The 13,465-nt window shown below is 50.4% G+C and overlaps 1 protein-coding gene across 1 annotated transcript in view; it reads right to left on the bottom strand.

Annotated features, from left to right (window-relative positions):
* KIZ (kizuna centrosomal protein) overlaps positions 1-8,808 on the bottom strand; it is a gene marked incomplete at its 5' end in the record, with an annotated part of 43,562 nt that extends 34,754 nt beyond the window's left edge. Inside the window, 4 exon segments of the mRNA XM_084261146.1 lie at positions 1,780-1,936; positions 3,390-3,425; positions 3,427-3,450; positions 8,660-8,808. Of these exon segments, the coding sequence (XP_084117272.1) occupies positions 1,780-1,936; positions 3,390-3,425; positions 3,427-3,450; positions 8,660-8,808 (366 nt within the window).
* Positions 8,809-13,465: the final 4,657 nt, after the last annotated feature.

Genomic DNA, 13,465 nt, shown 5'->3' on the forward strand with positions numbered 1-13,465 from the left:
TTATCTCTGCATTAATTATTTTAAAAAGCCCATGCTAATTCAGCCCACCAATAGCATTACCAATACACAAGGAAGAGACTAAAGCCATTCACCCCAGTCGGGCTAAGCAGGAAGAGCAAACAGGCTGTTCACAGATGAGGGTCTGAAAGATTGGAAAATTAGGAAAATCAACAAACTTTACTTCAGCATGAAAAAATAATCATAGGGATTCAGGCCTGGTGGTACCTCAACTTCTATCTCTACACAATGAAGTGATAATAAAAGGCTTTTACTTCCACTCCTGGTTGCTGTGCTGTTTTGGGGCTGTTCTTCCCCCCAGCCATACTGCTTCAAGGCATGGAGGCGGATTGGCTACACTGGGAGGTACAGGAACCCCCACATCATTAATCATGAGATTCCAGTCAGGCCTGGCCAGAAGACAAATACTCCTCTCCAAAAAGAAAACATTGCAGAGTCAAGTTGACTTCTGACAACCTTCTCCACCATGAGAACTAGACCAAAAGCACTGAAACGGGCAGAACAAGTGGCTGTGGGTGGCTGGCACAGCACTGAATAGGCACTTTCCTTTGTCCTCACAAGAGCTCGGACTCCTTCCTTGGAAGCACAATGACCACGTGTGTTTTCTACCTGTTGTGGGAATTTTACCCAAATGAGACACTTAGAAACAGAACATGCATGTGTTAAGTTTGACAGCCTCTGTCATAAAGGGTAACTGCCCCCAGCACGAGGTCTCAACCTGTGACAGTGAAGTCAGTAACACAGCCCCTTTCACAAACGCAGACTTGAGCTGACAGCAGCCAAGGCTACAGGTGGAGATTGTGGTCATCCCTGGTAACAAAGGTGCTGCAAAGGCAGCAAGAAATGTATTCTATTGGGTGTGGGCTCCGTTAGAGGAGTCATTTGGCTCTAGCATGCTCCTACCCTGTCAGTTCTGACGCAGGACTACAAGGTGCTTAAACGCTCCTCAGGCTTTGCCCATCCAGGAGGAAAGTCCCAAAGTTCCAACTCTGAATGTTCCTGATTCAAATCTCTGAGCACACACAAAAACGTTACCAAAAGCAGAGATCTGAGTGATGCAACGGGACACTGGAGGAGGCAGGTTTTTCTCTTACTGCTGCTTGCTAGTTGATTAGTAATACAACAAAGCATGACCTCATTTTAGCTCAGCTTTAGTCCAGACAGTCCAAACACAACTACCTGTTTTACAGAAGTTATTCACTCCTACACTTTCCCTGCTGCTGATGACAGGGCAATGAGCAGGGGCAAGACTAACAATGGCCATGTAAGGGTGTTCACACCAGCAAAATTAAAAATACGAAACTTTGAAGCAATAAAAGCATTACTGAGACACAGTTTTATAACAAAGTCTCTATCAAAGTATCACAACTCAAGTCTTTCTGTCCCAACCTAGATACTGCTGAGGTATTACCATATCACCAACACTCCAAACAGACAACCCATTACCAGGTTTTTCCTGCTCTCAGCTCTCGCTCGCTTCCAAGAGACCCAGAAGCACAGGGCCCTTTACTGTGGGCTAAGCCTGGAGTTCTGCGACGTGATGCTGTCTACCTCTGCAGCCACAGCAGGGTCTATCACATCAGATATCAGCAGAGTTCAGACTCGTTTCACATTCCCAAACACTACCACTTCACCCACTCCAACACATATGAGGTTTCACTAACATCTGAAGTCTTGATGTGCATAATACTCAGCCAAAACCAATTTAGCAATCCTGTAATAACAGTAAACACTAACATATCAAGTCTTATAGAAAGATACTTCCATCTTCTGAATCATCTCTGAACTTGAAGTCTTCATGCGAGCCTCAAGCCGGTCCAATTCCTTTCGAAGGGTCTGGTTTCTCAGAAGAGCTCTTTTTTGTCGTTCATCTACTTCTTTCAAGTATTTTTTCAGCTTCATGTACTTTATTTTCATTCTACAGGGGAAAATGAAACCATACTTAAAGAGGATGGAATTAAAACAAACACATCTATTACAACCACTCTACTTCAGACACACAGGCACTAACGCTTCCCTAAGAGCTGCCCCCATCCCTCCCAAAAGGAGCGGGCACATTCTTCTGCACAACCACCCAAAGCTGCATTAGACATCCGTCAGGATGGCTGCTGAGTAACTTCAGATTTAAACAGCAGGTTCAAAAAGCATAAGTGTATTAAAAAGCTGCTTCTAAATTTGTTTTGTTTTACACACCTACAGGGCATTAAATGAAAATTGCATTTGGGATAACGTGCCCTACAAGCCATACACACTAAGTAACACTAAGGCTGCGGTTTCACAACAGCTCTAAGCCAACCCAGATCCATACCGACACCAACAGGGGCATCTCCCTCCAAGCCTGGCTTTTTCATGCCAGTACTATCTGCTGTGTGGCCACATGGCAAATTAGGCTACCAGTAATCCAGCTGAAAATCCATCTAAACCAGTTCTCAGCCACCGAAAAGAAACCCAGCAGGATTCAGTTCCAGGCAGCCCTATTTCCTGATCTGATTACAGGGCAGACAGGCAAGGGTTAGTGCCCACAAAGGGAAACCGTAAACCAGGGCACTCAGGAGCATCTTTTGGTCTCAGTCTGCCTGCAGGTCTGCTCAAACCAGCTATGAAATCACAACCCAAACCCCCATCCTGCCTGTGCTTCCAGAGGAACTGCAGCTCAAACCCTGTTTGGCTAAAATAAACTGAATACAACAAGAAAACAAAGTACACATGATGCATCCCCACCTGTTCAGGTGCATTTTTCTTCCTTAATTTGCACCTTTATTTTCAAAACTGAAGGCCCTCTCTCAGAAGAGGGGAACCTGAGGGTTGGCTGTGCTTGCACCTAGCCCTCAGTGCCTTGAGCCAAGACAGAGCAGTCACCTCTATGACCTTTACAAAACACATTTCAGGACAGGAACACAGGATGAGACTTGCCAGCCCGCTACTGTTGTTATCATTTATGGGGTTTTTTTTGTTTGTGGTTTAAATGTTTGGGGTGTTTGTTCAGCCTGCACATGCTACTTACAACAAATCAATAGTGCAGAAACAACCCAAGGAGCGGGGTCAGAACCTAGAGCATCCTCTAGGACTGCCTAAAACTGACTTTCCAAGACGCTGGGACTTTCTAGCACAAACTGTGCTACCAGACATTTTGGGGCAGCTGCATAAAACCAACTTGCATGTTACTAGTAAGTGCTACAATAAGATTTCAGTATTGATAAGGTGGTTATGTTATTGCTGGAATTATTTCATCAATAACATGAGACACAAATCTTACACTTAACATGAATATAAACATGTACTTTGAGGTAACATTCTAAGAGCACTCCACAATACCCCAGTCTTTGCAGCTAAAATAAAATGACCTATAAGAAGCTCTGAAGTAGACTTACAGGTGTGCATCAGACTCTCCGCACTCCATCAGCTTGCTCTGAGTCCAGCCTTTTGGTTTCACTGGAAGAAAACAAACCACAGGGTAAGATAAAACTATCTCACAATTTAAACTCTCACAATGCAAGAAAGCAAGCGTTTTTACAGAGCAGAGAGGTGGGAAGTCTCACAGGCAAGCTTGTCACAAAATACTCAACCAGCAGCTCAAAGCTTTTACTTCTCTGTTCCTCCCTGGGACGTGAGCTAGGCTGTTTGAAAGGGAAAGGGTGCTGGAGTATGTATGTACCCACACAAGGGTCACCAAAAGATCCCTTCTGTAAATGCAGTTTACAACAAATCAACAGTGCAGAAACAACCCAAGGAGCTGGGCTGGTTCAGCCTGGAGAAGAGGAGGCTGCGGGAGGACCTCACTGCAGCCTTCCAGTACCTGAAGGGAGCAGAGAAACAGGAGGGGAATCAGCATGTTAAAAGGGTAGATAATGTCAGGACAAGGGGGATGGAGTGAAGCTGAAGGAGGGAAGGGTTAGATGAGATCTTAGGGGGGAGTTTTTTTTACAGAGAGAGTGGTGAGGGGTTGGAACAGGCTGCCCAGAGAGGGGGTGGGTGCCCCATCCCTGGAGGTGTTCAAGGCCAGGTTGGATGGGGCCCTGGGCAACCTTGTGTAGATTCAGGCCTGGAGGTTGGTTGCCCTGCCTGTGGCAGGGGGGTTGAAGCTCTTTGATCCTTGGGGTCCCTTCCAACCCAGACCAGTCTGTGATTCTATGATTCTGTTCTGCACATCCAGAGATATGGGAGTGCTACCAGCCAGGACTTACTCAAGGGCAACAACAGATGGAATTAACCATGGAAAACACTTATAGTTGTGAAAAAACTGTCTCTGCCAAAAGCAAGACAAGGGTACAGCCCCACGGGGACCATCAGACCACTTAAGAACAATCTCTATACTTCACCCAAGAGCTGTTTGAATCTATTCTCAGGAAGAGAAGTAAGTCCAAGTTGTACCACGCTGTGAGGGAAACAAATAAAATAACCAATGGATGGGACAGAGGGTGCCAGGAGATTCAGGTTACAAACCCTGCAGCAACTAGATCAAGTACCCCAAGCTGCATATTAAACACCAGCCAGGAAGGCTGTGCAGGTGTGAGCAGGATGGGCAGATGGATGGCACACACCCCACGGCCAGGCACGTTTATCTATGGATTTATGTGTTCCCTACAGAAGTGTCTGTGTCACAGCCACACACAGCTGCCCTGCACAGGGAAGGAAAAGCCCCTTTCTGCTTCTCAGGCAGAGAGATCAAGGCATCCGTTTTACCCATCTGATCCTGCCACTGTCTGAAACAAGATTAGGTTTTCATGTCATGTATGCAATTTAAAAGCCACGCTTCATCTGGGATCTCATCCTTTCAATTTCCTTTTACATGATGGACAGCTAAGCAAAAGCAGATTTCAAGATCTTGTTTTTACACTTCTAGAAGTAATTTTCATGACTCAATGAAGAACACTGATATCCTGATGGATGTAAAAGCCGATGGATGCGTGCAGGCACGGGCTCCAATCCCATTCCTCATTCTCCGATACCACAGGTAGCACATCACACTCCTCAGCTCCTGAAAGGCCGCTGCCTTTCCAGCAGCCCCTTCACCAGGCTGTGCCTCAGCTATTTAGACAGCACATGGACACATAAGCAAGGTCTCCTCAAAGCAGTAAAAAAAGCCCTCAGGTAAGAGTCTCTCAGCATCTGTGTATCATCATTATAGGTGCTCAAAAGGGTTACCACAGAGCTCGTGGTGTTTTGGCACGCAGCTCTGCCAACACACTGAACTGGAGGCTATCCAGACCTCACTTGTAAGTTTGCTTGCTGGGTTCCTGCATGGTGCCTTTGTGTCCATGACAGAATCAATGCTTGAAGGAGTCCAGGCACCACACTGCACCACCACCTCCTTTTTTAACAAGAAAATAATCTCTGCCTGAAATGCTTTGCATTAGGTTAATGCGGTGCAAACAGTCAGGTATCAACTTTTCTCTCAAATGGGCAAAAAAATAGCACGCTTCAGAACTTTTTAAAGATCCAGGTGGCTCATTTTCAAACACCCCTGAACCTGCAGTCCACAGAGAAACCATGTTAGCTTGGGATTTGAGAGCAGAATTAAATTCCCCGGCCAGCCAGCAGCTCTCTAATCTCTGGCGCTTCACCAGGCATCGATCTGTAGTGATATTTGATCTCTCACCTCCCATTTAAACCAGCAGGGCTAAGATGCCTGGGTAGTTTTTGAGATACCAGCCCTCAGTCTCTTTGTGCTTCAGTTCTGCATCTGTGAGGGAGGAATAACAGTACTACTGCCACGATACCCCGGTGAGATAAATACACAGAAAATGGCACAACACTTGGGCACAATGCAATCTCCCCATAAGAGTAAGGGACGTTGTTTTTACCCTTGTTTTTCTACCCTCATCTGGCATTAAGTCCTGTTGAGGATGGAGCTGCATCTGTCTTAGCAGCCTGCAGAGCTTGCCTGAGCCTTAGCCAAGTGTGCTGGTCCCCTGAGCAAGTTGGCAAGGGTGGTGGTGGGAGGATGTTTAGCACCATCTTCTACATGCAACTGGAACCAGCAGGTTTTTCCATAAGTAATAATCCTATGTGGTTTATATTCTCTGCTCAGGGCATTTCAGTATCGTGCAAGTTTACTTCAAGCTGCCCTTAGCACGAAGCGCCTGGCCCCTGCCCAAAAAGCTGGCGGCCAAGTCAGCCCCAGCGTTAGGTACAGCACTCAGCCACCAAATCCATTTACCTCACCACTGACACCACTCAAATGACACCACTCAAATGCCCTTCTCACCAGCAGCCAGCAAAGACGAAGTGCTGAGTGATGGTAGTGAGGTCAGGTCTGTATAAGACCCAGAGGGCAAACTCTGCCCCATTTCACTTGTCTCAGACACCTTAAGCCTAACTCTCCCTAAGTGTAACTCTCCCTAAGCCTAACCCTCCCTTAAGCCTAACCCTCCCCAGTTTCTGCACACAACACAGACACCCCTGACCCACATGCAGTGATTTTTACATTTAGATTGGACAGTGCACCAGTGTTAGGAAATAAGCCATGTCCAGTTTAGTCTAACATGTAATTTAAGGTACAGCAATGAGGGGTTTTTTGCACCAGTCTCAAGGCAGTCCACACTGACTGCTTATCAGGAGCTCAATATCTGGTAGTTAATTTCTCAAGCACCTCAGAACTTCAGATAGTTAAAGAAAAAGAGAGATTTATGAGAACAGGTGAAAAAGAAATATTCATGGAAGCTCCCTGCTAGTTCACAGAGTCTGGCAGGGACGGAGCCAAGCAGCAGCTTCCTCAGCACGTTCAAGCTCTTGCACACACGGCTTGTTAGCAGTGGCTCATTGTTTGCTTGAGCACAAGTGTGAGCTGAAAGCAGGAGGGAAACAGCTGTCGGGCACTTCAGGTCTCAGAGCAGGAGACTTGAAATTAGATCAGTGCAGAATTCCAAAGCTGAAACGCTCCAGCGATCTGACAGAAGTTGCCGTGTTTTTAGGCTTTAAAGTTGTTTAGAGGAAAGGCATCGCTGTGAGAAGTTCTGAGGAGGCAACTGCCCCTGCAGCATCATTCCCAGAGGCTACAGCAGCACACAACTTGTGGTCCAGCATTATAAAACAAAAATAAAGATCACTCCTTAGCTGTCGACACCACCAACCGCAAACACATCTTTTATGCTCTGAACTATTCACAACAGAAGCATGCCAGGCAGAAAGGGTCTATTTGCTATCAGATGACCTGTTAAGCCAGGTCTCCAAAGGAAGCACTGTTTGTCTGTCTGTCTGTCTGTCTGCAAGTCCCCTTCCCCAAGTAACTCCTGAACCTTCTGGTGCAATTGAATGAGTCGGAGGAGCTGCTGTCTGGCACTACATTCCCAGAGGGTCCTGGGGAGCTGGCAGGGGTACCCCATTTGTGCAGCACAAGCTCAGCCCCAGCTCTGACAGCAGAGAAGCTACAAAGGAGGGAACAAAACTTCACACCGACCATGCTCTCAGGAAGCACGGGACATCTCTATGCCTAACCCAAGGGATGTCCACACACAAAGACAGAGTTTAAAGCAGGACAGGACCTAGAACACCTGGACTTTAACCTGCCCTCTCTATCTAAGTAGTGGCATTAGAAAATAAAGCCTCCCCTACCCAGGACCTACACCTTTAACTTCCATACAACAAAAGTACACTTTGTATACTGACAGCCATTCTTTTAAACGGCAAATTAATCCCACTTTGTTTGCCAGCACTCTCCCAGGCCAGGAGATACACACAGCACTTTCACCAAAGCCCTACCTCCTAACACTGTACGCTGGAGATGCTCACATGAGGCTCAGAAACCAGAGTCTTTGGTATCAGACAGCAAGCAGGTACTGCTGAAAAAGCAACTTCAGAACAGTATGCCACAAGCAATCTCGAGAGACCTTCTGGACAGAAAACCCCCACGCTGACACCAATTCCTGTGGCTGTGGCAGCAAGTGTCAGGCTGGAGCGTTGCAGATTGGGCATGGCTTCAGAGGAACAGGGCAGTGACCCTCAGGCCTAGGCCCTGCAGAAAGCATGTGGCACCACCTGAGTGCTCCCTGCAAACCCCAACACCTACAGTAACTATTTAAACAGTAAAACACGCCTGCAAGAAAAACACCCGTGCGATCTCGAAGCCAACTCCGCACCACCAGCACCTGTACTGCTCACCCGCCCGCCCGGAGCAATAGGTAGCGCTTCGAGGGGCCGGGGGAAGAGCCCAGCCGCGCAGGGACAGGCCGACAGCTCTCAGGGTGACCAGGCGCTATCCCGGCGGCACACCCGAGAGCACCGCGTCCGGCACCACAACAAGCCGGCGTCCCGCAGCCCCGCCGCGACCAGCAGAACGCGACCGAGACGGGACAGAGGCGTCCCGAGGGCCCTGCGCCAATGCCCCCCCGCCCCACCCGCGGCGCCACGGGAAGGCGGGGCCCTCCTCTCCCCACCTCCGCTGCCGAGACCTGCGTCCCCCTCGGGGCAGAGGCCCAGGAGCCGCCCCGAGCACAGGGCTGCACCAGCGGGCGCCCCGGCGAGAACGCCGCCCCTCCCAGCCCCTTCGCGGCGGCGGAACCCGGCGGGATGAGGAGGGGCGAGGCCCAACCTGAGGCCCCCAGGGCCTGGAGTGCGGACCGGAGCCTGGCGTGCGGGCCCGGCCGGCGCGGCCGCTCCCGAGGGGCGGGTCCCGGAGGCGGGTGCCGTGCGGTCTCCTCACCTGTCGCGGAGGCGGCGCGGGAGACGAACGAGCCGCTCGCAGCCCAGCCAGGGAAAGCCGCCCTGTTTACGCCCGTGGCCTAAGCGACGGCTCCCGCCGTGCACCGCGCCGGCCCCGCCCCGGAAGTTCCTTGCCCGGCACGTTGCCATGGCGACGGGGCGGGCGCGAGTGGGGCCGGCTTCCCGCCCCCCCCGGGCCGCGCTCCCCGCAGGCCGGGCTGCCCGCATCCTGGGGCCCGGGGCGGGCCGCGGGGGGGTCCGGAGCACAGCACGGGGCTCGGGCGGGCCCTGCAGGCTGGCGCCGGAGGTTCCGAGTGGTCTCCCCGCTCTCAGGGGCCGCTGGGAGCGTTCCCGCCGAAGCTGTTGCCGCCTCTGTCCGTGGAGCGCCGTTACACCGCCCGTTTGGGTGTGCGGGGCGGGCTGTGCCCGTAGTGCCCCACCGAGCCGGCAGGCTGGCGCTGAGGAGGGCTGGCCCCGCTTTGTTCGGGGTGAGGGGTCGGCTCGGTGCCGCTGGAGAAGGGATGGGGTTTGCCAGGCGCTGGGGCCCGGGGTCCAGCAGTGATCGGGAGCCTCACATCAATCCCTGTTCTTTATACCCAGCTCACTGCGCCCTTCAGGGGAATAACTAACCGGAAAATGCAAACGACATCTCGAGTTGGGCTGGAAACCAAGTGCCTCAGCGCAGTGCTCCATGCCCACTCCTCTGGACTGCTACTTTGCCCGGCTGGCAGAGCTCCTCAATGGCCCCCACCAAAATCCACGGGTGGGTGAAAGCAGCCACACCACTCAGAGCCAGCAAGGGTGTCCAGGGAAGCGCAGTGAAGGGCCTGGAGCACCAGGAGCAGCTGAGGGAGCTGAGGCTTTTTAGCCTTGAGAAAGGGAGGCTGAGGGGAGACCTCATCACTTTCTACAGCTACCCGCAAGGCGGGTGCAGAGATGTAGGTCTCTTCTCTCAGGGGACAAGAGGAAACGGCTTAAAATTGCACCAGGGGAGATAGGTTGGATATCAGCAAGATTTTCCATACTGAAAGGGTTGTCAGGCACTGGAACAGGCTGCCCAGGGAGGTAGTGGAGTCACCATCCCTGGGGGATTTAAAAGGCGTGGGGATGTTGTGCTTGGGGACATGGTCTAGAGGTGGGCTGGGCAGGGTTAGGCTGAGGTGGGACTCGGTGATCTTAAAGGCCTTTTCCAACCCAAGTGATTCTATGATCGACCCTGACTGACCCCACCTCACCATCTCCAGCTGGGAAACGGGAGTCGAAAAGAAAAACATGTTAATTTCTTTTAATTATTATTTTCCAGATAAAAGCTCAGATCCCTTTGAAAGGAAGTTGCCAAATTAGCGCTTAAATTCCAGGGCCCCAATAAAGGAAGTTCAAATACCACGAGGGTATTTGAATTTAAGGAGAAGAAACGCTACATCAATAGACAAAATTGCGGGTAGTTATGAAATGCTCGGGCGTAATTACAACAGCAATCAGTATACAATTAGTACGAGATGATCATCATAATTACCCCTCATTAGAACTTCTGTCCAGCAACTGCCACATGAAAGCGCCAGTTGTAGCTGCGAGTGGGTAACGGCGGCACGGCTGAGGACACGGCTCGAGCCACGTGCTGGCACTGGCGGGCTTGGGAGGCTCCAGGATGAGCTTTTGGGGTCCTGCGGGCAGGTTGCTCCTCTGCCAGGTCGTGTGACAGTGACCCGAGTGTTTTCCAACACTCTCAGCCTCAAACTTGGATAAACCAAATTTAAATGTGAAGTAGAAAGCATTGCTGAGTTGATATAATGGTACTGAGCAGCTCCCAAACCAGCTCCCGTCACTCCAACCTCCCGGCTGTGAAGAAATGGCTTCATAAGAGGCAGAAGGCTTTAGCTGGGCAGGAGCTGACCTACTCAAGGAAACACACACACAAAGAATTTGCAGGTTTGGGAGCCTTTTATTATTGAATCTGCATACAACACACTCCTATTCCCAGATGTGCTGTTCCGCATCTCAAAAGCAGAGGCATGTTACGCACACCTCCCACCTCCACAAGAACTCATGGAAATCAAGGCCTCTTCTTGGTGCATTCCCAAAGCTGGGCATTTTTCTCTCTGGGGGCTGACTTTGCAGCCCAGCTCCACCACAGCCTGTCCTTTCCCGACTCATAATTGACTCGAGGGTAATCTTATTACTCACATGCTTGATAACTAACTAACATGGGTACCCCAGTCCGGAGAGCCTGCAGAGAGGAGTGCTTTGTGTTCTCCCTTCAGCACTTAACACTTCTTTTAGACTGTTTTAATTTAATTTTAATGTAATCTGGTAAGAGCTGTAAAACTGCCAGAGCAATCCACCTCCTCCTGCCTTATTAAACACACTTTGAATGGAACTGGGGTGTTTTTTCCCCGGTAGCTGCCGAACAAAAGCATCTCTTGATTCTAATGCAGGGATAGATATGCACTAATCATAACAGCTCCACGCACCTAATTCAGGGAGGAACCTGTGTGTGCATCTAGCATCCCTCTTCCCTCTGGAGATGTGAGAGTACCCCAGGAGGTACAGAATTCGCCTAATTGACATGAGCGCCTGGGCACAGGCTGCTCACCTACAGGAGGGGAAAGGACCAGAGGAAGGGAAGAAAGTGAAAAAGGAGAGAGGGAGAAAAAGGGGGACGAGAGCCTGACCACATGTGCCTGCATTCCAGGACATCACCCCTTCAGGGCACCTTCCCTGCCACAGAGCCTGATGCTACATCCATGGAAGGACCCACTGCCCGGGGAACGTACGAGTCAGGACTCAGCGACACACCTAGAAATACCTGAGGGGAAAATAACCTTGCATTCCAGCCTTTTCTGTTGGGATTTTGGCAAAGACCTGGGATATATTTTTTTCCTGCCCTACGTATCCCTTACTTGCTCTGTGGTTTTTCTCCCCAGGCGCTACAGATGGTGTGTCTGCCTATCCCTTGGCCTCCCCCCCCATTGCTGGCCCAGGACTGTGTCTGTCAGAGACTGCTGTCCTAGGGTTTACTGCCTTTCCCAAGTGACAGATATCTATCTGCTGCAGATTGCCTGCCATGGCCTCTGGACTAACGCTGGGAGATGAAGGGGATGCCACTTGGTCCCAGAAAGATGGGAAACTCTGTATAAAGCAGAAAATGCCTACGCCCTCGTGCAGGGTGCCCTGGGACAAAACACACCCCCCAGCCTCTGCATAACTCCCACACACACCACTGCTGTAATGATAATGATGAGCTTTCACACATTGAAGGCTCTCTCTGGCTTCAGCTGAGCTTTGCTTAGCACTTGTGTGGCTGCTGAGAGTGACTGTACCTGTAGCTGGGCTTGCCTGCAAGCCAGGGCTGATCCAAAACCACTTGCTTTCCTTCACATCCAGTTAGACACGGAACACGGGCCTGGTAGCTGTGTGAAAGAACATACAAAAGCATTTACATAATGCCCATATAAGTCTTTCTGCTAATGAATCAAGGCCCAAATGAAGAGCACTAGTAATACATTAGCAATCAAAGAGCAAACAGGAGCAGTGAACATATCTCAGCAGAGCAGTTGTGCGGATCTATTTCCGACTGCCGGTGTCAGTGCACGGGAACAGTAATTAACGTCTTGAATTTAATGTTTAAATTTTAATAAATTTAAATGCAATAAAGTGCCTTTACTGAACACTATAGTTCCTCAGAACCGATGGCTACCGGTTCCTGATGCACAAGCAGGAAGCACATTGTCTCATGGAATGGGGTGGGCTTTGCTGCCGACCGGGTAGGTGAAGCGAGCTCCTCCAGCAAGAGCTTGTGGACACAGAAGCCAACCGTCTTGAACTATGGTTCAATAAAGCCCCCAAGAACAGGTCTGCAGCGTTTAGAACTACACAGTCTTTATTGAAAGTGTGAGGGCCTCATCCAAAGCCTGCTGAAACAATTGAGAAGCCTCTAGGAACATCACTGGCAATTAATTTCTGCATTAATCCTGGATAATTCAGACACAGGCACACACTGTTGTTTACAGCTCTGTGTTCTTAAGGAGTGACGGAAATGCTGTGGCACAGGGAGAAGAGCATTGTAGAGGCTGGTTCCTGGGCAGTGTCCCTCCTCTCCTGCTGTCTCTGAGTGCTTTTCGAGCTTCTAGGGCAGCACACGAGGCCCCAAGACCGGAAGGGATCAGGCAGGACCTGACTCAGGCTTTTCCAAGGTCAAGGGTCTGGAGAGGATGGCTGGGAGATTTCGTGTCTCTCTGCTTTCCCAGGAAGGCGCAGTCACTTCTGTTCCTAAGATGTAGACATGAGGAATTAGCCCATTTCCATTTAAGCATCCACTGCTGTCTGAAGAGGAAAGAGGAGGTTGACTTTGTGGAGTTTCCCTGCCCCCGGAGCAATCAGGCTGAATTTAGGCTTCCTGAGCTGTGAGACAAGAGGCTGAATTTGAACGAGGCTGCTCACAGCACTCGATTCCTGTTTTCTCTGATGCTGCCCGCTCCAGCACACTCTGCACAACCCCTGCCTTCGTTTCCATCCCTCAATCCGAAACGCTTCTGATGATGTGTTTCTGTGCAGGACAGGCTGTTGGGGATGCTTGTGAGCCAGCTCCATCGGGCCTGCAGTAGCCAAAAAGCAAGCAGGAAGAAGGTGACGGCTCACAGATAGGTACCCATCAGAGGCAAAGCACAGGTTCTGCACCCAAATATTTCCTAGCCACCCAAGAGTCCCTCCTTGCCTTCTACGTGCAGTCCTTTGCACTGAGCCAAGAGCATGCCATGGCTTTGCAGGATCCTCTTTCGGGAGATCCAGGGCTTCACAGCAGCATGAT

This window comes from Gallinula chloropus (assembly GCF_964237585.1).
Source record: "Gallinula chloropus genome assembly, chromosome: 3".
Lineage (NCBI taxonomy): Eukaryota > Metazoa > Chordata > Aves > Gruiformes > Rallidae > Gallinula > Gallinula chloropus.